Genomic DNA, 22,934 nt, shown 5'->3' with positions numbered 1-22,934 from the left:
GAGACTTTCAGAAGTTGACGCTATGCGAAATTTTGATAAGGGGCGGGTTAGGAACCAAACGCACAAAAGACACGCAGATAAATACTGGTCTGTAGGGGTAGTTAGCTGGCGGCCGCGCAGGCAGATACTAGAATTCTATTAACATGGCTCTTTTAGACAGGAAACCTAGATGTACGTCTTTCTAGCTAATAGATAATAACTAAATTGTTATCTTATGTCCTTTTGTGAGAATGGCCACGTAATCAAGAGCGATCGTTGTCAACATCCGTCGAAGAGTCATCAGGTCGATACCTCCTGGTAATCTTCCTTCTACAAAAGTTATTACGCTTTACAAGGTTTCCAAGCACTAGTGGCGCTACAAAGCGTTTCTGTAGAAAAGTAGTTAAACAAAAACGTGATGGACTTGTCACAAATTCCATATTCCATAGATCCCTCCATTCAAGCAAAACGTTCGAAATTGATCCGGCAATTCTTCATTCTCGTAAACAACAGCTAAAAGGGTATTACAACATCATGAGCACGCTCTTAGTCTCTCTACCATCCACCTGGACCTCCGCGACCGCCTCCACCTGGACCTCCCTGATGGCCGCCCATTTGGCCACCGCCTCCACCGCCATGGTGACCGCCACCGAATCCGCCTTGACCTCCACCCTGTCCTCCTGGGCCACCGAATCCGCCCTGGCCTCCGCCCTGACCTCCGTGTTGGCCTCCGTGCTGGCCTTCGTGCTGACCACCGAATCCGCCTTGACCTCCACCGAATTCGCCTTGACCTCCGCCCTGACCTCCGTGCTGGCCTCCGTGCTGACCACCAAATCCGCCTTGGCCGCCCATGTCTTGGCCGCCCATGCCTTGGGGACCTCCGTGCTGTTGTCCACCGAAGCCGCCTCCCTGGTGTCCGCTGCTCATACCGCCGCCGAAACCTTGGCCGCCTTGCTGATGTTGCATTGGCTGCTGTTGCATTTGTTGCTGAGGATATTGTTGTTGAGGGTGTTGGTTCTTGTGGAGAATCTTCTCCTCGACTTTGTGGATAAGACCCATGATGGAGTAGCTTTTATCGTCTTGAGTATAGTTGGGTAGGTGTTGTAGTTTGAGTTGACTGTTTATGTGTTGATGTGATGATTTGTAGAGTGTGATATCTAGTTATTCAAGAATAGGTGTATCTTTATAGAGGGCTTTGTATGTCTGGGAAGGCGACGTCACTGGACGTCACTAAGACTGGCAACCACAGCTCGTCTTTGGGCCGCGTCACCCTTGGACTACTATTCAAGATGGTTCAGAGCGATTTGGATGAAGTCTTAACGCTATGACGAAGGCGCTCTGTAGATGTTGTGATACACGCGGCCGGACCCACTTCGACTAGACTGAGCTAGTGAGTACCATGAGGATAGAGAGCCGGACAACCGGACGCCACTCCTAGAAACCTCTTTGTCGTCACTTGCCAAGGGATTGTATTGCGCGTCTGCGCCGTATAGCAGCTACGTCAGACGATGCAAGTTCAAACGACTGTGAAGGTGAGTGGACGGTACGAAAACTACGCTTGCTTCCCAGACTATACATTCGCCAAAAGATCCCCCATTTGCACACGAAGAATCTATTGGGGAAGGTGTGCCGTTGACCGAGAACAAGAACGGCCATGGAAGGTTGGGATTATGAAGGTGTTGTGAACTCAATAGTTGATATCCACGCGTCAGATATGTAGCTGTGTAGGAGTCAAGGCAACATGATCAATTCCTGCGTGGTTGTTGAGTGCATAAGGTCAGATTGGACTTCCAGAGCGCAATCGACCTACCATCACCAGAGCCTTGTACGAAGTCAATGTGTGTCGGGCCGATGAGGTCGAGGTTCAGTACACGAGAAATCGGGATGACGACATCATCACGTGCCTTAGAACTTGGAGATTCGAACGTAAACAAATTGGAATCGACTTTCACATCTCACATGTATCGTTTCAACTGCAACAAAAGCGCCTGTCTATCTTCAATCGATTATTGAGTCTGTCATGCTCTGTCACTTCAATCATGTTTCCGCTATGCAGGCCTAGTTTTTGTGGATGATGAGTACGTAGAAAACTCGTCTGACCGAGCAAAATAACAGGAAGGTTGTTTCTGTGCTGTTTAATGATTGTATACGTAAAATCCAGGCGATATGTTTTCTACTTCTGCGATGCGAGTTCAGTCTATTTCTCCTTCCTTCTCTCTCGTTTTACCTCTTCGAATTTGCACGCAAAATCCCCGTTCCAACAACCTCAGCGCAGCGCAACACCCTCAAGCAGTCCAGAACGATAATCGACGAACTACATCTTGTTTGGGCAGCTATATTTGACGTCAAATCGACTCCTGAAACGAAACAATAGCCTGCGTCGTCCGAGATGAAGATGGTGAGACGTAGCGCAAGAATCACAACACCCACGCAGAAAGCAACGCTCACGAACATCGTCGACAACAACGCACAAAAGCCCTTCATTGGAATGTTGCGCTCGCATGGTCACTCAACACGTTCGACACGTTCTCAATAACATGTCCCCCTATCATCCTCCTCTCGTTCCCGGCTGTTACGCCAGTGCCAGGCACTGAAACATCCGTCCTCCAACATGTTCCTCAGAAACGTATCACTACAATCCCCCGTGTACCGTCTTTCATCCTCCCGTCCCACGTGCTCTCATTTCCCTCTTCCCTTTTCGTTTCTCCCCACGCTCACCTAATTTTCACTGGTCGCATGTCCAGTTCCCCGTCAATCGTTTGTCGACATGAGGCAATATCCGACGGTTACAAGCTCTCCATACTCTGCATACTCCAAACAATTCCGTAGTACGGTTCCTGCGTCAAGTAACAATGTCATGAACTAGTCCGCACGGGGAGATTGCGTGGAACGGCATTGGTCCGTTTTGTTTGCGTTTCTGCCTGCCTCGGGGACGTGGTTTCGATTCACATTTCAACTTACTTTCACTTTGTCGCTATTTTCGTCGCTGTTGTCATATGAAAACCACGTTCTTTCCCCCAAAACATTATCTCGACTTGATCGCACTTTCCTTCACAGCTTAACAACAATAACGACACGAGCACCGCGTTCTTCGCCAAAGCCCACCACATACATCTACATCTACATACATTCACAGCCAACATCCACAATCTACATCGTACCCACCACGCACAAATCGCAAACACCCCCACAATGAAGCTCCTCATCCTCACCACCCTCCTCCCCACCACCCTCGCCACCCTCGACCCAAAAACCCTAAACCCAACCCACCTCTCCCTCCTCTCCGTCCTCCGAACCGGCATACCCTCCTCCTTCTCCGCCGCGCTCCCAACCGCCAGCCAAGACCCGCAGTGGTACATCGACCTCCCGCTTGACGTCAAAGAGCTGCTCCCACAGCTGTACCCCTTGTCCACTTCTACGTCCACTTCTCCATCTCCATCCGCCTCGACTGCGGCCGTGAGCGACGTCCCGCAGTTGCTTGAGAGCGAAACACCAACGTCGACGACCACACAACGCCTCACTTCGCGGACTACGACGGTTGTTACGAGGACGGTGGGGCGTGGGAATGCGGGTACGGGTATAGGTACGGGTATAAGTGGGGGTGTGAATGGGACGGGTGGTCTGGCTACGTCTACGTCTAGTTCGACGGCGACGGAGACGGCGGTGCCGTCTGGATTGTTTTCCGCGGGCGCTGGGAGGGCGGTTGGGGTGGAGGTTTGGGCTGGGGTTTGCTGGGTTGGGGTTGGGGTTGGGTTTTTTGCTTTTGCGTAGGGGGTCGGAGGTGGGTTACTGGGAGTTGTGGGTGGGAAGGGAGTGTGGATTTGGGATACCCGTTGGCGTTTTCTGGATAGGTGGGTTGGGGTTGGAAAGGGAGGTGTATGTGTATGAGGCGGGTCTGGAACTCGCTCTGCTCTGTTTTTATGGTTTCTGGTTTACTTTCGGGCTGTACTGACTGACAGATGTGTTTTGCCCACACGAACAACGAGTAAAGCAGCGTGTGGAACATGTACATTACTTTCGTCTTGATAGTCTTTACTACACGCATCCCATCGCATCCCACCCCTCCCCCCTCCAGCCCCCTACGCCCCACACAACACCCCCGCAACCCTAACCCCCAAATCCAGCACAGCAAGATGCTCATCCCCCCCATCCACAAGCCGCTTATCCGTCTCGCTAAACACCGCCACAAGCCTAACCTTCTTAACATCCTCCACCCGCTCATCAAACATGACCGTCTCGTACAGCTGGCCGAGCGTCTGCGTGGCGCTCCACCCCTCAGCAATCATATTCTCGACGACGCGCGCGATCTCAGCGTAGCGGATAGTTTTGGATGCGGACGTGGGGAAGAGGGAGGTGGTGAGGGAGGAGAGCGTGGGAGCGGGGATTACGCCTGCGATTTCGGCGATGGCGCGGAGCGAGACGGTGGATGATTGTTGTGATGTGGTGGAGGGGGGGTCGAGGTCCATCGCGTCGGGGGTGTTAGTGTTGTCTTCGTCGTCATCGTCGTCGGGGATGATCTTCCTCTTCCTCGTAGAACTGCCTTCTTTCAGCCCCTGCGTGGCGCCTACGAGCCGTGCCGCAGACTGCAGGAAGGTGATAGCTTTCCGCAGATCACCGTCCGCGACTCGAACAAGTTCCTGCGCGACGCCCTCGTCGAGCCCCACGTTCTCCAGCCTCGCAATGTCCGACACGCGCTTCACCGCGTTCCCCTGATCCAAGCTCTTGAAGCGAAACTTGCTACACCGCGACGCCAGCGGATCGATAATGCGCGTAACGTAATTACACACAAGGCAGAACCTGGTCATCTTACTGTACGTCTCCATAGTCCTGCGCAGCGCGGACTGCGCATCCTGCGTCATGCTATCGGCCTCGTCGAGCACGATGATCTTGAAGGGCGGACACGAGTACAGATCCCTGTACCTCACCATCTTGCCCTCGCCGCCCTCCTTGTCCTCGGCCATGACGCTGTACGTCGGCGCGGTGCTGAGCTGCTGGCGCGCAAAGTCCTTGACTTTCTGCCGCACGATGCTGATTCCGCGCTCGTCTGAGGCGTTGAGCTCGAGCACGCGGCTCTTCATGAGTTCGGGCCCGTAGAGCTGCTTGGCAAGTGCGAGAATGGTCGAGGTTTTTCCTGTGCCGGGGGGCCCGTAGAAGAGCATGTGTGGGAGGTTGGAGGACTGTAGTGTGCGCGAGAGGATCTGGATCGTGTTGTCTTGGGCGGTTACTTCGGAGAGGGTCTTTGGGCGGCTGGTGTTCGGTTTTAGCATTTGACTCCTTGTATTGCAGCAAGGGACGCACTATTTCTCAACCCATGGTTGCATGCGATTCGACTCTTGCTTGGTTGTGGGAGCTTTTGACGAGCTAGCGTGAGCGGCGGCTTGTTGCCGTGCTTTGATGTTGAAAAAGTCTGCCATTGTCGTGGATTGAACTCGGTTGGCTGGAGTATATTGACTGTGTCTTGCCGTCACTATGTGGTGCTGCGTGGTCGGTTGGGAGGAGTTGCAAGGATCAACGCCAACGCGCGACGCGTGAACAACGCGACTTCACGTTACACGTGATATTCAAACATAAATTACCAGCATTAAAACCATAAAAGCCTAATATTAAATCGATTTGATATCTTGCATTCACGAGCTTCTATTTTCGCCTAGGCGAACGCTAACGCCTATCCATCTGCACCCGACGCCAGTCCATGCACGCATCCCAGCGCAGCCCATCCACCCAGGTGCCGTGTACGCAAGCGAACAACCTGCGCAACAGCGCTCGATCGGACCTACAAAAAAAGGGTCATGCCGCAGGAGAAAGTTGCAGTTGTCAGGGAGTCAACTACTTTCCCTTCAGACTAACCCCCTTTACCCTCTTAGCCAGCTGTACAGAATCGGAGTCGGAACCATAAGAAGGCTGCCTCCTCAGCTCGCGGTGAGCCGCAGAGGTGAGAGACGGAGACTGATAAGAACGTTTCGGGGGGCGCTCACCACTTTCTTTGAGGACCGTCAACAGCGTGGCCCAGCCGCTGGTGTGTTGCAGCGCTGAGCCTTCTGAGGCATCGTGAGTCGAGGCGACTTTGAAGAGGAGGGAGGCTTCATCCTAGATCACGGGGTGAGTAGTAGTTGGGAGCTTCGCAAAGAAATAACTTACCGGCGACAAGATACCTAGACTGTGGATGAAGCAAAGCAAGTGGAAATTCGATATGGCGTTGAGGCCACTTGTAGTGTTGAGCGCAAGACCGTTCGCCCTAGCGTTGAGCGCTTTGCCCAACGCTGGTATATCAGGCATCTCACCCATGATATCGCGGTTTTCGATGGCAAACTTGCCTCCAGTGAAGAGGGGATTTGGTTGAGACGGGAAACCATGAGTAAGCGTGATGAGAAGGTACTCGTAAGGAAAGTCGGGTTGGGCGCTTTCTTGAACATTCGCCCCGTACTCGTTGATTCTCCTGTAAAACACCTCAGGAATGTACCGCGCTCGGTTGAGGGCCTCGTTGTCGTCCTCCGACTGGACAAGCATGACTGACGGCTCCGCTGAAGGCTCGATAATGTCTGCTCGCACCATCTCGACCGCAGCATTCGAGGCTTGATAGGACGAGATTCCAATCTGTCCCTGGTCGTCACCGCTGATGACACAGGTGACGAAATTCGACCCAAACCTGCCCGTCTCGCTCCACTTGGACGGCCGTGGGTATTTCGCCTGGTACCGCGCTGCGAAGATGATTTCAAGAGAGGATAGATAGTAGGAGTCGATGTGGCGCTTGCAGATGACAGACCCGTCACCCTTGTCCGCATCCAGCAGATCTGTGAATATTACTCCCACCCTCTGAAGTCCACACTGTGCAGCAATCTCGTCGACCTCTTTCTCGTTGTCCCAATCTCCCAGCGAAATGCCATCCACCTCGTTGACCTGCGGCGGCTCATAGATTGTCTCGACGATGGCTTTCGTTCCCAGAGGCACCTCGGTGTACTCCTCGTACCGGCCATACAGAAAGCCTAACCGCTGACACCCAGTATTTCGCCAGAAGTTGATGAGATCGTCCACAACCTGTATCGAAGCAAACTCGACGTGATCAACCATGCGGTACTCCTGCGGCTTGAGCGAGATAGCGCTAGGCTGGCATTTCGTGCAGATGCCCTCTGGGAACGGCTTGTGTCCTGATGGGCAGTCTGGTCGCACGCGATAGTATGGTTCGGTGAGCGGAGGCATGTACGAGCTGCCGAGCTCCGGCCTGTTCTTGGCAGAATTTACTTTTCGCAGATAGGAGTGAAACGAGAGGTGCTTGATCTTCTTCTCGGCGAGGTACTCGGCCGAGTAGGGCTCCAGCGGCATGCAGTAGTCGCACATGCCCTTGGGTCCGTGTGTGCACATCCTCGCGTCGCGCTTCCGTGGGATCTTGCCGTCTTGCCTGTCCAGTCTGTCGTCGAGCGGCGACTGCTTGACCACCTCCCACGGGTTCTTGATGACTTCTACGGGGCCGCCGAGGGGCACGGAGGGCATATCGGAGGCTTCGACTGGCTTGCCATTCAGGCGGGATGCATTTGCCGGAGCTGCACCATGGCCGTTTGATACCGGGGCCTGCTCGTCGAAGTTGAGGAAGAGCTGTGCGCCGTTTCTAGTGCAGTGTCAGCTATGAAAACAGGCCAGGGCAAGCTACGCACGACAGTCCAACCTGCTGGAACGTGACGCCCTTGAGTGAAGCTATCTTCCTAAAGTCGCCTCCCTGGGGGCGGTTGCCCACGCTTATGCTCTCGATGTCCGTGTTCTTGGGTAGCTTCTCCGCGAGCTGGGGCAGGATATCGGTGAAGGCAGTCGTGGGCTCGACATTGAGCCGGAACAGGCCGTCTTTGCTGGTGAACCGGAGGATCATGGTCGTGTAGTGCTGCGGTGGGGTTGAGTGAGGGTGAAGACTAGGTTCAGGGATGTGCAGGCGTTCAGGACTTGTAGAGCGAGTGAACAAAGCCACTGCGGTGAAGTGAGTGGTGCTGCAGCGTCGAAGGCGGCAGAAGGCAATGACGCGTGCGTGAACCGGGGTTCGCGAAACTGCTCCGGCCTTTTGCCGATAAGGCCAGTTGTTGGAACAGCGAACATCCAACATCGAACAGCGGCGCACACGGACGAACCCTCCCGCACGCCCTTTGAGCCTTCCCGTAGCCCACGGTCCCTTCCTCTGCTTGCATGCCGCTCACTTGAACCGCCCCTCGCCAACACCACAGCGACTTTCGCCAAACCAACTGCCACGCCGGCGCACCACCTTCACACCCACACACACGCCCAACATGTGGCCCTTTGACGCCGTCGATTGGGTGATGCTCACCATCCCCGTCGCCTACCTCTTCATCCTCGTCGGCTCGCTCGCCGTCTTCTCGTCGCTGTACCGCAAACGCAAGGCCGCCAGCGCCGCCTCGCTCGAGCCCTGGTTCCCCCCACACATGCAGCGCAACGTCTACCTCTCACTACTGCACATGGAAGAGCCGCGGGCGCCAGACAGCATCCTCAAGGCCGCCCTCCTGCGCCGCGCAACAGAAGACATCCACCGCATTGTGCAGATTCGTAACGCGAAGCAGGCCATCCAGGTGCTGCTGCAGCGGGGCAGTGTCGGCGACGACCTGTGGCAGCGGTTCCAGCGCGCGGAGAAGGAGATTGAAGAGGAGCTGAGGGATGTCGTGCAGGAAGTATGTTTACGATTTATTCCCCTCAATTTCCCACGTTTCTAATCATATCGTCCAGGCCAACGCCTTCGCCCCTAACTGGGGCCAGACCATCTTCCAGTCCGCCTCTGAAATGGCCCAGAACAACCACATCCGCGAGCGCCTCGCTGAAATCAACGCCAAGCTGCCCGCAGAGAAGGAGTGGTGGGACAAGCGCAACCCCTCGGCCCAGCCGCACCAAATCACAGAGGCCACCGACGACGACGAGGCCGTGCTGGTGCAACAGGACGGAAACTAGGATTTCAATTTCGATGCATTTGTACAGAGCGAGGTTGAGGAGGAGAAGCAGGTGGTAAGCGAGTTGGTCGCGGCGTCGCCCGGCGCGTCGAGGAAGAAGTACTTTTCTTAGCTTTAGCTTAGCGGAGTCGAGTCGGGTCGGGTTGCATGACTGTGTTTGCTGCATTGCTGGCGTTAGGTGCATGGTCAGGTCCAGGTTCAGGTTTCAGGTCCAGAGTCAGACATGACTGGCTAATGTGAGGCATTCTTCCAAAGGACAGGTGTATGCGTATTTCAATCCACAAACATAACATGCTCGAGTGGCAAGTCTATTCATGTAAATCAATCCATTTGATATGCTACTAGACGCCAATATAAAAGCCCCCAAAATCCAACTCGTTCACTGTAATAGTAGTACAAGCTCGCGCGCTCTTCTCTCCGACGGATTAGACACTCGCCGTACACCCCATGTACACTCCCACCCTTTCCTTACTTCCTTCCATCTCATCTCATCCCATCTTATTCCATATCATCTCATTCAACCATACCTCGCACAGCCATCTACTTCCTGACGGGCCCACTGACACCCGCGCCAATAACGCTGGGCAACTCCTCGGCGCCCATAGAGTACAACATGCCAATACCGCTGGAGATCAAGAAAGCCAGAACGGTTCCAGTCGCGACAAACAGCCAGAACTGGACGGAAATGTCCTTCTTCTGGCACGCTGGGCCGCCCCAGTACGTGACCTTCTTGGGGCCGTCTTTGCCCTTGTCCTCGCTCAGGTACGTGGTCGTAGCCACACAGGCACAGCCGTAGCAGTCGGTGGACTGGGCGTCTTTGCCGGAGCCGCGGCCCTTGTGCAGGAGCTTGCACTCGCCGTGGCTGCTGCAGTTCTGCGTCCGCTGCTGGCAGATGGACAGCGTGTTGAAGCAGCTGGGCAGGATGCCGCGCACAGGCGTGTTGTTGGCGGCCATGGCGGTGGGGAATTCCTCGAGGTCTGGGACTCTGGGGTTGGGGGATGTCGAGGGCTCGGGGTCAAGGCTGAGGATCTTCTCGGACGGCACGCGGCGGGAGGCGGCGAATGCGGAGGGAAGGTGGTAGGTGCCGTCGGGGGTGGCGGCGCGCTTGGTGTGCGAGGACGAGGGGGGCATGAGGACGACGGTGATGGCGAGGTCCTGGGAGGCGAGCAGCGAGTTGAGCTTCTTGGCGAGGGTGTCGCGGCTGAAGGCGTCGCTCTTATCGGCGCGGAAGATGCTGAGGTACTCGTTGTGGAAAGTCATCTTCTTGAGGGGCGACAGGGCGGCTTCCAGCTCGATGCCGGCCGAGTAGGTTCGCCCCTTGGCGTCTGCGTACTTGGGCAGCGACTCTGCCTGGACTATGAAGTTTTCGATCAGGAGGTTGTTGTCCGAGGGCGACGGGGGGTAGGGGATGGTGAAGTCGGAGGACCACGCCGATGCGTCCTTGATGATGTCTGTCGCGCACTGTCAGTCTGTGTCTGCATCTGTGTGTGTATCCGTGTAATTGCGCCTACCAGTCGCGTCCTCGACGTCCTCCAGCCACACCAAGACATGCGCCCGGCTCTTGTCCGCATCCTCTCCGCCAAACAGCTTCTGCTGCGGGCCGCTCAGGACATTGATCTGCTGGACGAGCGCGGGATCTTGGTAGTTGATGGTGTAGAAGCGCGACAGGCCGACTCGCTGGGCGAGCACCAGTCCAGCGGCTCCCACATTGAGCGACGGGGACGACGCCTGGGGCGAGGTCCGCGTCGCCGGGTCGTGGACGAAGACATGGCCGGTCTTTGCGGCGGCGGCCGAGCAGCACAGCGAGGAGACAAGGGCGCCCCAGGATAGCTTCATCGTGGCGAGTGGTGGTGATGGGTTGGGGGATGCTGTGAGCTGCAGCAGCAAGCGATCCTGTCCAACACGTCAGGGAAGCTGCGACGGCGGCATTTGCCGTCCTTGCGCCGCCACTCGACACGCTCAGCCTTGCCGTGCTGCCCTCTGCCATCACAAGCCAGACATGCACTCTTATTTATAACCCGAATAACCGTCGCTGCCGCCCCCGTCCTCGTCCACGTCTACCTCCACATCCCCCGCGCCTTCATGTCTGCTCACACCAACCGCGCCTCTCCGTCATAACCCGCTTTCTCCCCGCAACGGCCCCATCCATCCATGTTCAAGGCGCAGGTGCTGCGGAGGAACTTCTCCCTCTTCAACAGGGTGTCCTCGTCGCGCATAGCACAGTCCGCCGCGCGCAACGGCCATGAGACTGTGACGGTGCAGCGCTTCCGCATACGCAAGCCTTTTGTCAGCAGATCGTGAGTTGCGCCTCCCCGACTGCTTGCCCATCCACTCATGTTCCAGACGCTTAGTCGGCATAGTCGCAGTCTCGTGGGCCTCGTACAGCATCATACAATACCTCGGCCTGGAAGTCCAAGTTGAAGTTATAGAGAAGGAGCAAAAGCCCCCGGGTCCAGGCAACTCCATCCAAAACCAAGACGAAGACAAACCTGACGCAGGATGGGAACAGGCGACTGGCGAAGAGGAGGATGACGATGACGATGATGAAGACTACGATGATGTTCTACTCTTCCTGCCCACAGGCTTCTCGCGGCCAGCACCCAGGATGTTCTGGCGAGGCTCAGACCCAGAGTGGCAGGAGTTTAGAAAGATCGCCACAGACGGCGCAAGGATCAACAAGATACGCGGTATGGACCCAGACACGCCTTCTAGAGGACCCCGCTAATCACCGAGCAGGAGAGCTGGCTACCATGGTGCGCACCTCAGCTGTCATGGACGCTTTATGGGTCAAGACCATTGGCAAAGTCGATTCCAGCAAAGGCAAACAATGGATCGACATCAACTTCCCCCCAGGCCCACCTCCCGAATTCGAGCGCCCGGGTATCGAGTTGACAGAAGACCTGGAGTGGCGGAGGGCGACACGGCCAGTAGAACACCTCGCCCACCAACGTCTAAACCAGCTCATCTATCCCACTGCCGTCGGCACTGCCCTCTACCAGGACACAAAGCGCAAGGCTGAGCAATCTTGGAAGGGCCTCAAAGCATACATGGGCTGGGAAGTGAAGCCTGAGCACACCGCACTCTACGAAGGCATGCTGCAACGACTACCCAACCACCCAGCATTACCCAGCTCCGTCACCACACCACCCAACACTGCATCAACTTCCCCACCAACAAGCACACCGCAAACCACCACATCACCCTCAGACAGTCCCACCAAAGACGTCGGCATCGCCCTACCACGCGCCAAAGACATGACGCTCGACCTCGGCGACTTCCGCAAAGACTTCCGCAAGGCATTCAAACCGTACGCCCCCGAGCCTCCTCGCGGCTGTTTCAACGTCCTGGGCCTGATAGAAGTCTACGGTGACCGTGCGCGCATAACACTCCAAGTTAAAGCTATCTACGATCCAAAGCAAGCTCGTTATGTCGGTGTTCAGGTCAATATGTTTAACTTTGTGGAGCATCGACAGCAGCCGAGGGGTGGGCCTTGAGAGTTTTTATCTTTTTGCAGCATTTGTAGCGTTTTTTTGGGATGGGGGGGTTCGGGTAGGGGGGTATCGCTCATGCGGTCTTGGTTGGGTTTGGGGCGTATGGGTTGGTCTATGGGTGGAGCGGCATTGTGGGAGTTTGTGGTCTTTCATTGATGGGAGGTAGGGTAGACTGGGACCAAAGGTTATGTAGGTGAAATCGCCACTTTTTCTAGCATGAGCAATTCATGTATGTCAGTCAGTTTTCTATCAAAGGAGATTTTACTTTGCCATCCCGCATTCTTTGAGTTTCACATGCCGCTTTAGTAAAGTATGTCCTTTCAACTTGCAATTTTCTTAGGATGGCTTAGAGGGGGTTTGGGACGGGGTGTGACATATGGCAGTGAGGCGTTGGGTGTGGTGCAGTAGACTAGAATAGGCCGGGCTTGATGTTGGGTTAGATGGGATTTGTCTGGGTGATTTATATAATGTTTTGAGTTGGAGGAGTTGAATGTTCTTGGAAGTGGAGTGAGCTGTAGAGGTTGGTGAAACTGCTGTGTTTGTGGGGGTGTGTGTAGTCTCGGGTGGTTAGTATTAGGAAATGGAGTCTTTTGTTTGGTGGAGCTTGATGCGTGAGATAAAGATAGATATTAATTTTTGATAGCAGAATGTAGAGAGTCGCAGCATAGTAATAAGATTGAGTTGATAAGGGTGGATAGGTAGAAACAGGCAGTCCTAGGGTATTTGAATATAAGTCATCTGAGACAAAGACATCATAGCCATGCCATGCTCTTCTCGTGGAAGCCATGGAGCTCTGGACGATTATATAAGCACCGCGCGCACCGACCACCGACAAAGCATCCCCAAACTTTCGAGCCCAGTTGCCATCGGCGACTCCCTCACCATACCCAAATCAATAAACCTGCAGCACAATGGCCGGCCCGCGCTCAGGAAAGAACTCAACGGCCAACGGCTCCGGCGGCGGGGAATCGTCGAGCAAGCAGTCGCTGAACGAGGCGTCGGACAAGGAGCTGTTTGGCAGCAATGGCGTCGACAAGTATTCGGGCTACGACACGTCCATCGCCGTGCAGGACCAGGACGACGATATGGACGACGTGCAGCTCAACGGCCGGAGCCTCACGGGCCAGTACACGGCCACCAACGAGATGCTGAACGAGTTCGCGCACGGCGACACGGCCGAGGCCGACATCCTCGACAGCCGCGAGAAGCAGGCGCAGATCGCCTCGCGCGAGACCGACTACCAGCGCCGACGCTTCGACCGCGCCCTCTCGCCCGAACGCGCCGACCCCTTTGCGAAGGACGGCGAGGAGGGCGGCATGTCGTACAAGGAGGTCATGAAGGCGCGGGAGCTGGAGCGCGAGGAGGCACGCGTCCAGAGGCTCATCGAGGACCGGGAGAAGGAGGGCGGCAACCAGGTGCTCGACCACCAGCCCACGCTCAACGACGACGCGCCCCCACCCGTCAACGGCGACAAGACGCCGCCCATGGAGAAGAAGCGCAAACGGAGACGGTGGGACGAGGGCGACGGCAAAGAAGCTGCGGCTATCGAGGAGGCGCCAAAGGAAGAGCCTGAGACCAAGAAGCGGTCCCGGTGGTCGCCAGGCCCAGAGGAAGACAAGGCGCCCGAGGCCGCTGCACCAGTGCGATCACGCTGGGACACAACCGCAGTCGCACCCTCTGGTGGCGCTGCGACACCCGCCCCCGTCGCGAACGGCGCGCGCCCAGCAATGCCCTCGTTTGCCTTTGGCACAGACATCTCGAACCGCAATGCGCCACTGTCCGACGAGCAGCTCGACATGATGCTCCCTGGTGAAACTGAGGGCTACAAGGTCCTCGAGGCACCTCCGGGCTATGAACCAGTCCGACGACCAGTGGGCATGCCAGCGCTCCCCACAGGATACCAGGGCTTCTTGCTCCCAGAAGCGGACAACAGCTTGGCCGCAATGGGCAAGCAGCTGCCAACAGAGATCCCAGGCGTGGGCGACCTGCAATTCTTCAAGAACGAGGATATGAAGTACTTTGGCAAGCTGACCGACGGCGCCGACGAGAACGAGATGACGGTAGATGAGCTCAAGGAACGCAAGATCATGCGACTTCTCCTGAAGGTCAAGAACGGAACACCACCCATGCGAAAGACTGCGCTGCGACAACTCACAGACAACGCCCGCCAATTCGGCGCAGGCCCTCTTTTCAACCAGATCCTCCCTTTGCTGATGGAGCGTACGCTGGAGGACCAGGAGCGCCATTTGCTAGTCAAAGTCATTGACCGTGTTCTGTACAAGCTCGATGACCTCGTCCGTCCGTACGTTCACAAGATCTTGGTCGTTATTGAGCCGCTCCTCATTGACCAGGATTACTACGCTCGTGTTGAAGGTCGCGAGATCATTTCCAACCTCGCAAAGGCTGCAGGTCTCGCACACATGATCAGTACAATGCGTCCCGACTTGGACCACCAGGACGAATACGTGCGAAACACCACTGCTCGAGCTTTCGCCGTTGTTGCCTCTGCCCTCGGTATACCAGCGCTCCTTCCCTTCCTCCGAGCTGTGTGCAGGTCGAAGAAGTCGTGGCACGCCCGTCACACTGGTGTAAAGATTATCCAGCAGATTCCCATCTTGATGGGCTGTGCTATCCTGCCTCACCTGAAGGGGCTCGTTGAGTGCATTGGCGAGAACTTGAACGACGAACAGCCAAAGGTCCGCATGGTCACTGCGCTTGCGCTTGCTGCTCTCGCTGAAGCTGCAAGCCCGTACGGTATCGAGTCTTTCGACGACATCCTCAACCCTCTGTGGACGGGTGCTCGACGCCAGCGTGGCAAGGCCCTTGCATCCTTCCTGAAGGCTGTCGGTTATGTCATTCCGCTCATGGACGAAGAATACTCCAACTACTACACCAGCCAGATCATGGAGATTGTCATCCGAGAATTCCAGTCTCCAGACGAAGAGATGAAGAAGGTCGTCTTGAAGGTGGTATCGCAATGCTCGAATACGGCAGGTGTCACGCCAGTCTACCTAAAGGACAACGTCCTGCCGGAGTTCTTCAAGCACTTCTGGGTACGACGTATGGCCCTCGACAAGCGTAACTACCGACAGGTGGTTGACACTACCGTCGACTTGGCGCAGAAAGCTGGTGTTTCTGAAATCGTCGGCCGCATTGTTAATAACATGAAGGACGAGAACGAAGCATACCGCAAGATGACAGTCGAGACCATCGACAAAGTTATCAGCACCCTAGGCGCCCACGATGTCGACCAGCGTTTGGAGGAACAGCTTATTGATGGTGTGCTTGTAGCCTTCCAAGACCAAACCATTGAAGACCCCATAGTCATTGATGGATTCGCTACGGTGGTCAACGCGCTGGGTGAGCGAACCAAGACCTATCTCCCACAGATCGTTGCTACTGTCCTCGCCCGACTGAACAACAAGTCTGCCACGGTGCGCCAGCAGGCTGCAGATCTGATTTCGCGAATCACCTTCGTCATGCAGAAGTGCGATGAAGACCCCCAGCTTATCAAGCTTGCGCAAGCACTGTACGAGTACCTTGGTGAGGAATACCCTGAAGTTCTTGGTTCCATTCTGGGTGCTCTTCGTGCCATCGTCACAGTTGTCGGTCTGCATGCCATGCAACCGCCCATCAAGGACTTGTTGCCCCGTCTAACACCCATTCTTCGCAACCGACACGAAAAGGTCCAGGAAAACACAATCGACCTAGTCGGCAGAATTGCTGATCGAGGTGCAAACTACGTCAACCCTCGAGAATGGATGCGAATCTGCTTCGAACTCCTGGACATGCTGAAAGCACACAAGAAGGGCATCCGACGTGCCGCCAACAACACATTCGGTTACATCGCCAAAGCCATTGGCCCTCAAGATGTACTGGCAACTCTCCTCGGCAATCTCCGTGTGCAGGAGCGTCAATCTCGTGTGTGCACAGCTGTCGCCATCGGTATCGTGGCCGAAACATGCGCTCCTTTCACCGTCCTACCCGCCCTCATGAACGAGTACCGCGTGCCGGAACTCAACGTGCAAAACGGCGTACTCAAATCCCTCTCCTTCATGTTCGAATACATCGGCGAAATGGCAAAAGACTACGTCTACGCCATCACGCCCCTCCTCGAAGACGCCCTCATCGACCGCGACCAAGTGCACCGTCAAACCGCCGCCTCGGTCGTCAAGCACGTCGCCCTCGGCTGCGTCGGCCTCGACTGCGAAGACGCTATGATCCACCTGCTCAACCTCCTCTGGCCGAACTTATTCGAAACTAGCCCCCACGTCATCGACAGAATCATAGAGGCTATCGAGGGCATCCGCAACGCTGTCGGCACCCCGCTCGTCATGAATTATATCTGGGCTGGCCTCTTCCACCCTGCCAGGAAAGTCCGCCAGCCGTATTGGCGCATCTACAACGACGCGTATGTCCAGAACGCTGATGCGATGGTCCCTGCGTACCCGACGTTCGAGGACGAGGATGTGAGGAGACATGAGCTGGATATTTTCATCTGAGGTATGCGATACCTTCCCTGTACTTTGCCCACTTTTCTGCCCTCGACGAGCTTGCCGCTTGGCTGCTCGGGGGGAAGCAAAACTCGCATCGTGTCTCTGCGGGTTCGGCTGCGTCTGGAGAGAGCGTAATACCTGAACTTGTTCCTTCCTTCCTTCCTTCCTTCCTCCCCTTATCTTGTACATCACTTCTCGGCACGGGGGTTGCAGTCACGGGCGTCTTGGTGGGCTTTCTTCCTCTTCCTCTTCTTCTTCTTGTTTTTGGATTACATCGGACTTCTAGGTCGTCGGCATCGTCACTGTTCTTGGTTTTAGCGATGTGTGTTTTGTGCTGCGTGAGGGACTGGCGGCTGGCCGGAAGAAAGCGTTGCTGCTGAAATGGGGACCAGGATCAGATTACATATGGTAAACAAGAGAAAACAATCCACGGTTCCCTCTTTTTACTCGCTGATCACATGCAGGTCTCTTGTGATTTGTGTTGGTGCGTTTGTGTGTCAAGGTAAGTCTTCGTGTGATATGTGCTCTGTATGCTGAACTTTCAAGACGTGCGGTATGTCGCAACAGGTGGAATGCCGTGCCTCTTAACTTCCCTTCCCGCCGTGAAACTTTCCTTCTCCGCGCGTTGCGCGTACGTCGATCGATAACTAGCCACTCGCCCAGCACATCCCATCCAGCCCAAGCCAACCCTCCACCATGCCGTGCTCATTCATATCTTACCACGTCGCTAGCTTCGGTGTGGGACTTCGAATCCGTGCTCCACGTCTAGTGTATGTCTGTAGTATCTCAAGAAGATAGAAAATACACATGCTTGATATCTAAGATGTAAGCTTTGTTTAATAACAGTGCCGTGAGACTACTTTTCAAGACTGAACAGATGTGCGAGCTACCAGTCGTTGTGTCGATACCCACCCACGTATAGACGAAAATCACGCACTAAGAACTCGATGGATTTACCAGCGAACAAGAGGCCATGTCTGCAAAAAAGACGGGCATTCGTGCTTCGATATGCGGCAGAACAACTACATCTGCATAACAAACACCTCGATTCAAAAACGTATGCATACATCTCCATCACCACGACACATCAATCACCAGCTTTCACAAAAAGAGGCAAATGCATAACATGAACAAATCTCCAATCTCTCTCCCACCCCCTCAACTATGCTAGTTTAAAATACTCTACAAGTTCAGAATGATAAAAGCACGCAACAACCCCCCAAAGACGATCTATCGTACAGCAACCTCCTTGACAGTTCTTCCTAGTCCATCACGCTGACTCCCGCCTTACTGGCGTCTTTTGGATCCTGGATCTGTGTGTGTACCACGTCACTCTCCTCTTCGTCGTCTGATTCGTCTTCGTCTTCCTCTTCCTCTTCATCGTCGTCGTCATCTTCTTCTTCCTCTTCGCTGCTACCCTCCTCGCTGATTTCCTCGGGTACTACTGCTGTCGTAGGGTGAGCGCTCTCGGCCTCTTGCTCTGCTTCTGAACTCTCTTCTTCCTCATCCTCCTCATCGCTGCTTTCTTCCTCGTGGCTTTCCTCAGCTACCGCTACTGGCTGCTCGATTTTCTTCTCTTCTACCTTTTCTGGCTCAGCTGGCTCAGCCGTCTCGACAGTCTCGACAGTCTTCGGTTCCACCTTCTTAGGCTCTCCTACCTTAGCTGTTGGCTTCTTCTTCTCAGCTGTAGGTTTCTTTGTTTCGGTTGTAGATGTCTTCGTCCTAGTCGTGGGTTTCTTGACTTCAGTCGCAGGCTTCTTGGAGGTAGACGTCTTAGTTGTAGATGTTCTAGTTGAAGGCGCCTTGGTTGTGGGTGTCTTAGTAGTAGTAGTAGGCGTCTTCGTAGAGGACGTTCTCGTAACGGATGCCCTGATAGTAGACGTTCGGGTAGTGGGTGTCCTGGTGGTAGACGTTGTGGTAGTAGGTGTTTTTGAGGTAGACGCTGTGGTAGGCGTCTTATAGGTAGACGTCCTGGAGGTAGACGTCTTGGTAGGGGTTTTGGTTGCAGGGGTCTTGGTCGTGGATGTGGACGTCTTAGTCGTAGATGTCTTGGTTGTAGGGGTTTTGGTTGTGGAAGTCTTGGTTGTGGGAGCCTTGCTTGTAGAGACCTTGCTTGTGGACGTCTTCGTGGTGGACGTCTTAGTGGCAGGTGCCTTCTTCTTCTCCTCGGTCTCTTTTCCGGTCGTAGGCTTCTTCGTTGCAGCATCTGCCTTCCCGGTCGCACCGGTCTTCACCTCCTGTGTCGACGATATTGGCCCAGCTGCGAGATCTGGGTTTTCAGCATCGATGTGCATCGAGGGCGGCGCGTGTACAGGTTTCTGCTCCAATTTTGGAATGCTCGGAGTACCTACACTCGCAGATAAAATCGCAGGAGTAGGCGTCTTCGGGATTGGTATCGATCGCGGAGATAATATGTCGCCGATACTCTGCGATGCTTGCTCTGGAGCAAAAGTCGGGCTTTGGGGCAGATCAATTGACCTGGGCGCAATAATACTACCGATGCTCTGCGGCGCCTTTTGTACGAGCAAAGGATTTGTGGTCGCGATCTTCGTCGGAATTGGTTTCTTCGCCGCCGCCGCCTTCGCGGCTTCCGCGCCCATCTGCCGAATTGCGAGGTTCTGTTCTGGGCTCATGAACGGCTTGTTCTCCCTCTCCTGTATCGTCGTCGAGGAGAAGCCTCCCGGTAGAGCGCCCTCGAGCGGCGGGGGAGTCTTCGAAGGGGTAGGCTCGAACAGAGATGTGGGCTTTGCGGGCATAGGCGTGAAGGCCGCGGTGACGCCTAGGGCCTCTCGTAGCTCGTCGTACTCGTTCCATTCTTCGATTTCTTCGATGCCCTGTATTAATTGTCAGCCATCAGCTATAGCAGACGTATGATGGCAGTACGTACCCCCAGAACGTAGCCTTCTTTAACTATCAAGGGTAGCTTCTTCCCGGCTGCTCTCCGTTGGAACAGCTTTCGTGCCAAATCATCTGTTGCTGTGTCTACACCCTTGAAAGGGATCTTGTTCGCTCTCAGAATAGTCTCTATACGCGATGTCGCGGTGATGATGTGCGAGGATCCAGCAGTGAGCGAGGTGAAGAGGTAGATGGTCGGGTCTTTTTCGTAGACGCTGAGTTCGCTCATAACTGCGGTGAAGCTGTGCAAGACAGGGGTAGAGCTCGTTTAGCTGTCGTGACGGAGTGTGGAACGCGAAGTCGACGCAATGGCTAATCAATTAGAACTACATGCACTGATAACGCAAGGTAAGTAACGCTTTATAGGAGTAGATTGAAGTGGTTCAGGATGAGAGCTGTTGCGTGGTCCGTGATGTGGGGCGTGCTGGACCCTGATTCGGAGAGTGATCCATCAACAGCTCCCCACACATTGGAGACTAGATAAAGCGCGCAGACGAATTGATTCAGGTACAAGAGGATTGCGCAGCGACTACAGAGACGAAAACACAACTACAAAAAAGCTCATAGATCACATGCCGCCCCCACTCCAACCAACAATTAATACCAACGCCTTGAGCAACACAGGTATAGTTCAGTTCTTCGCGACGAGGACCGTAGCAAACGCGTCGCGCACCTCGAACTCTTCAAGAACAGCGCCAAAGCTATGCATTGCGTTAGCACAAGTCGGGATAAATATCAGAAGCTCGGCTCACCCGTAGCACCGCACTTTGGCGAGCAGTTCCTCCTTGATGAGCAAGATTTCCTCCTTGGAAAGCTCCCCGAACCTCTCATCCTGCAACATCATGGCCCACGCCATGATCGGTGTAATTTCCCCGTCGAGAGGAAGACGAGCGCTGAGATCCAGCAACTTCATCAGATCTGGCATCGCAATATCCGGCATCTGGTGCGGATACTTGTCCTGCGGGCAGGTCGCAATGTGCGAGTCAGGCGGCGCCGTGGCCATGAGCGCATGTCCACTAATCGTCTCTTCGGCATCGTGGGCGCGTACCATCAGGAATTGCATGTGATCCATGCAGGGACGCTCTAGGCTGGAGGATGCAGTCGTCAGAGGATAGTGTACAAATTGAGGAGACGACGTACAGAGGATAATGGAGAGTGAAGAACGGCGTTATTGGTTGGGCGGAGGAGAAAGATAGGGCGATCGTTCATACGTTAAAACAAAGTCTATCCCGATTTGATCCAAGTCCATCCCCTGTTGCTGAAGACCCAGATGTGACTGGCTCATGCCTTCGTTCGAGTTGGAGGATCCGTGATGCTGTAGACTCGGAGGCGACGTGTAGCCGGTCGACGTTGATCCTGGGCCGTAGCCTGATACACTGCCAGTGGAGCTATCGTACGCAGAAGAAGGAACACCTTGCATCATGGGGCTTGCGAAGTCGAAGGTGATACCGTGAGCCATGAGAAGTTCCTTCAGTCGCCGATTCTCTTCGGCAAAAGCATCTCGTTCTCGTGATGTGTTTGAGAACGTCTCTTTCAAACGCAATACCTCTTGCTCCAAGGCCTTGATGTACATCTCTTTTCGTTCTCGGTGCGTCCTTGAATTGGAGTCAGTACATGCATTCACTACACTCAATGTTGACCTTGCCTTTGTGCTTGACGATTGAGCTCCTGTCGCCGAGTCAAGGCTGGTTTACTGTCTGGCTTGGGCCCTCTTCTTTTCGCTGGCTGACCATCTATGATTGATCAGTAGAGCACGAGTAGTCAACGCCAATCATACGAACCTCTCGTCGTCACCTTCTTCTCCGAGATATTTTTGAAGAACCCAAATTGAGCAAGTGGGCTTCTGGGTTCACTACCTAGACGGGCACTGTTGTTAGCATGCTCGAGCGTGGTATCATGACCCAAATGTCAAAGAGATATGGAGGCCACAGCCATGGGCGATTCGAGATGCATCTTGAAGAAAACGTCGGACGCGGAACCAAGTTGTCATAACAGGTGTACGCAGCGCGTTCGCCGCTGTGTGTTGACCTCGACTAGACGCATCTTGTATATGTAGTATGCTCTGGTCGTCGAGAATACAGGCACAGCGGTGAAGATGGTAGGGAAGAATGGCAAAGTAAAAGAAATCCGTCTTGAATCAAACCATGAAGAAGTAAAACTCTCCACGATGGAAGGAGACGGTATGCACGTACCACTGCCATTCTGGTAGTTCGAATCCTCTAATGAGGGATCCGCCTTGATAGCGGCCATGTTGTGTGAGTGGCGACGACCAATCTCGACCCTCAAGTATCAATGGATTGACTATTTCAGGAGTACCTGAGCCGTGGCTCTGAAGTTGGCACCGCACTGGGAACTGTCAGTCGAGATTCAATTAGTGTGCACGTTCGGAACCCACGAGTCCCGATAGATTGTCGCCTTCCCCGTTGCCGTCGTTGTCGCTGTCGCTGCGGACGGCCAAGGGGTAGAAGCTGAGATGTTGCGTCTGCAATGACGCGATCAGCAATAACTCGCTAGGATGTCCCGGAGATCCCAACAGCCAACACAGGTATAAAAAACAGTGTAGGCAAAGTCGCGGAAGGATGAAGCGGCGCAGGTAAGTAGTGGCTTGAGACGCGAGGTGGACCGGGACGGTGCTTTGGGTAAATAGTAGGTAGTACAACGCGGGTCTGCGGACAAAAGGAAATCTCGGGGCGCTTTCTCATTACACTCACAGTATTCAGTAGGTACGATGGTCGACACACTTAGCGCAACGAGGATCGGCCCTTGGAGAAACGCAATGCACTCATGACATGCACAGCCGCAACTGTAATTATTTGAAATTCACGAACTGAACGTTGAGGCGCGGTACCAGTCGGGGATGATGATCAAGCAACACGATTTGTGGACAAGCCTTGTCGTCTGGTGTGGTGTTGACAAGCGGGCTTGCGGCTCTCTAGGAGAGGTCTGTAGCGGTCTAGATCTTCGAATCTCGACAAGAACGCCACAAGAAATAGGAGGCAGAGAACAAAGGCAACGACGACAATGCAGTGGAACAGTGCATATGCTGGAATGTCTCCCCTATTGTGGTTGGATGTCTGAACAATGGCCAGTGTGGTGCTGACAGTTGCTCGATGCAGTGTTGCGTTCATCAAAAGATT

General features: G+C 54.6%; 9 protein-coding genes across 9 annotated transcripts; 4 read left to right on the top strand and 5 right to left on the bottom strand.

Moving 5' to 3' along the window:
- Positions 1–147: 147 nt before the first annotated feature.
- Positions 148–1,330, bottom strand: P153DRAFT_364178 (uncharacterized protein). Its single transcript, XM_033667542.1, has one exon. It carries the CDS (start codon positions 1,036–1,038, stop codon positions 535–537), a length of 504 nt encoding a protein of 167 aa, XP_033527308.1. The 5' UTR covers positions 1,039–1,330; the 3' UTR covers positions 148–534.
- Positions 1,331–3,171: 1,841 nt separating this feature from the next.
- On the top strand, positions 3,172–3,750 carry P153DRAFT_354365 (uncharacterized protein; the record flags this gene model as incomplete). Its single annotated transcript, XM_033666501.1, has 1 exon — positions 3,172–3,750. The coding sequence occupies one exon, from the start codon at positions 3,172–3,174 to the stop codon at positions 3,748–3,750; it is 579 nt and encodes a 192-aa protein (XP_033527307.1).
- A 308-nt stretch (positions 3,751–4,058) lies between these two features.
- On the bottom strand, positions 4,059–7,850 carry P153DRAFT_420808 (NPL4-domain-containing protein; the record flags this gene model as incomplete). The annotated part of the gene is made up of 4 exons (XM_033672266.1): positions 7,629–7,850; positions 6,118–7,582; positions 5,810–6,066; positions 4,059–5,250 (listed from the first exon to the last, which is right to left on the bottom strand). Exons 1-4 carry the CDS (start codon positions 7,835–7,837, stop codon positions 4,059–4,061), a joined length of 3,123 nt encoding a protein of 1,040 aa, XP_033527306.1. The 5' UTR covers positions 7,838–7,850.
- Positions 7,851–8,246: 396 nt separating this feature from the next.
- On the top strand, positions 8,247–8,916 carry P153DRAFT_354362 (uncharacterized protein; the record flags this gene model as incomplete). The annotated part of the gene is made up of 2 exons (XM_033666500.1): positions 8,247–8,642; positions 8,698–8,916. The coding sequence occupies 2 exons, from the start codon at positions 8,247–8,249 to the stop codon at positions 8,914–8,916; spliced, it is 615 nt and encodes a 204-aa protein (XP_033527305.1).
- A 373-nt stretch (positions 8,917–9,289) lies between these two features.
- Positions 9,290–10,786, bottom strand: P153DRAFT_364176 (uncharacterized protein). Its single transcript, XM_033667541.1, has 2 exons — positions 10,427–10,786; positions 9,290–10,366 (listed from the first exon to the last, which is right to left on the bottom strand). Exons 1-2 carry the CDS (start codon positions 10,749–10,751, stop codon positions 9,456–9,458), a joined length of 1,236 nt encoding a protein of 411 aa, XP_033527304.1. The 5' UTR covers positions 10,752–10,786; the 3' UTR covers positions 9,290–9,455.
- A 280-nt stretch (positions 10,787–11,066) lies between these two features.
- P153DRAFT_354360 (uncharacterized protein) lies at positions 11,067–12,409 on the top strand (the record flags this gene model as incomplete). Its single annotated transcript, XM_033666499.1, has 3 exons — positions 11,067–11,212; positions 11,259–11,602; positions 11,652–12,409. The coding sequence occupies 3 exons, from the start codon at positions 11,067–11,069 to the stop codon at positions 12,407–12,409; spliced, it is 1,248 nt and encodes a 415-aa protein (XP_033527303.1).
- A 908-nt stretch (positions 12,410–13,317) lies between these two features.
- Positions 13,318–16,908, top strand: P153DRAFT_284222 (splicing factor 3B subunit 1; the record flags this gene model as incomplete). Its single annotated transcript, XM_033663311.1, has 1 exon — positions 13,318–16,908. One exon carries the CDS (start codon positions 13,318–13,320, stop codon positions 16,906–16,908), a length of 3,591 nt encoding a protein of 1,196 aa, XP_033527302.1.
- A 1,130-nt stretch (positions 16,909–18,038) lies between these two features.
- Positions 18,039–20,165, bottom strand: P153DRAFT_428932 (uncharacterized protein). Its single transcript, XM_033672742.1, has 2 exons — positions 19,790–20,165; positions 18,039–19,736 (listed from the first exon to the last, which is right to left on the bottom strand). Exons 1-2 carry the CDS (start codon positions 20,024–20,026, stop codon positions 18,165–18,167), a joined length of 1,809 nt encoding a protein of 602 aa, XP_033527301.1. The 5' UTR covers positions 20,027–20,165; the 3' UTR covers positions 18,039–18,164.
- A 263-nt stretch (positions 20,166–20,428) lies between these two features.
- Positions 20,429–21,699, bottom strand: P153DRAFT_283015 (uncharacterized protein; the record flags this gene model as incomplete). Its single annotated transcript, XM_033663239.1, is given in 5 exon segments — positions 20,429–20,498; positions 20,550–20,885; positions 21,009–21,420; positions 21,438–21,530; positions 21,579–21,699. Coding segments are annotated over 5 exon segments (1,032 nt in total), but the record flags the coding sequence as incomplete, so codon positions are not given.
- Positions 21,700–22,934: the final 1,235 nt, after the last annotated feature.

This window comes from Dothidotthia symphoricarpi, assembly GCF_010015815.1.
Source record: "Dothidotthia symphoricarpi CBS 119687 unplaced genomic scaffold P153scaffold_4, whole genome shotgun sequence".
In the NCBI taxonomy this organism is placed as follows: Eukaryota; Fungi; Ascomycota; class Dothideomycetes; order Pleosporales; family Dothidotthiaceae; genus Dothidotthia; species Dothidotthia symphoricarpi.
The sequence above is the reverse complement of the archived record's forward strand: the minus strand, read 5'-3'. Positions and strand labels throughout refer to the sequence as shown.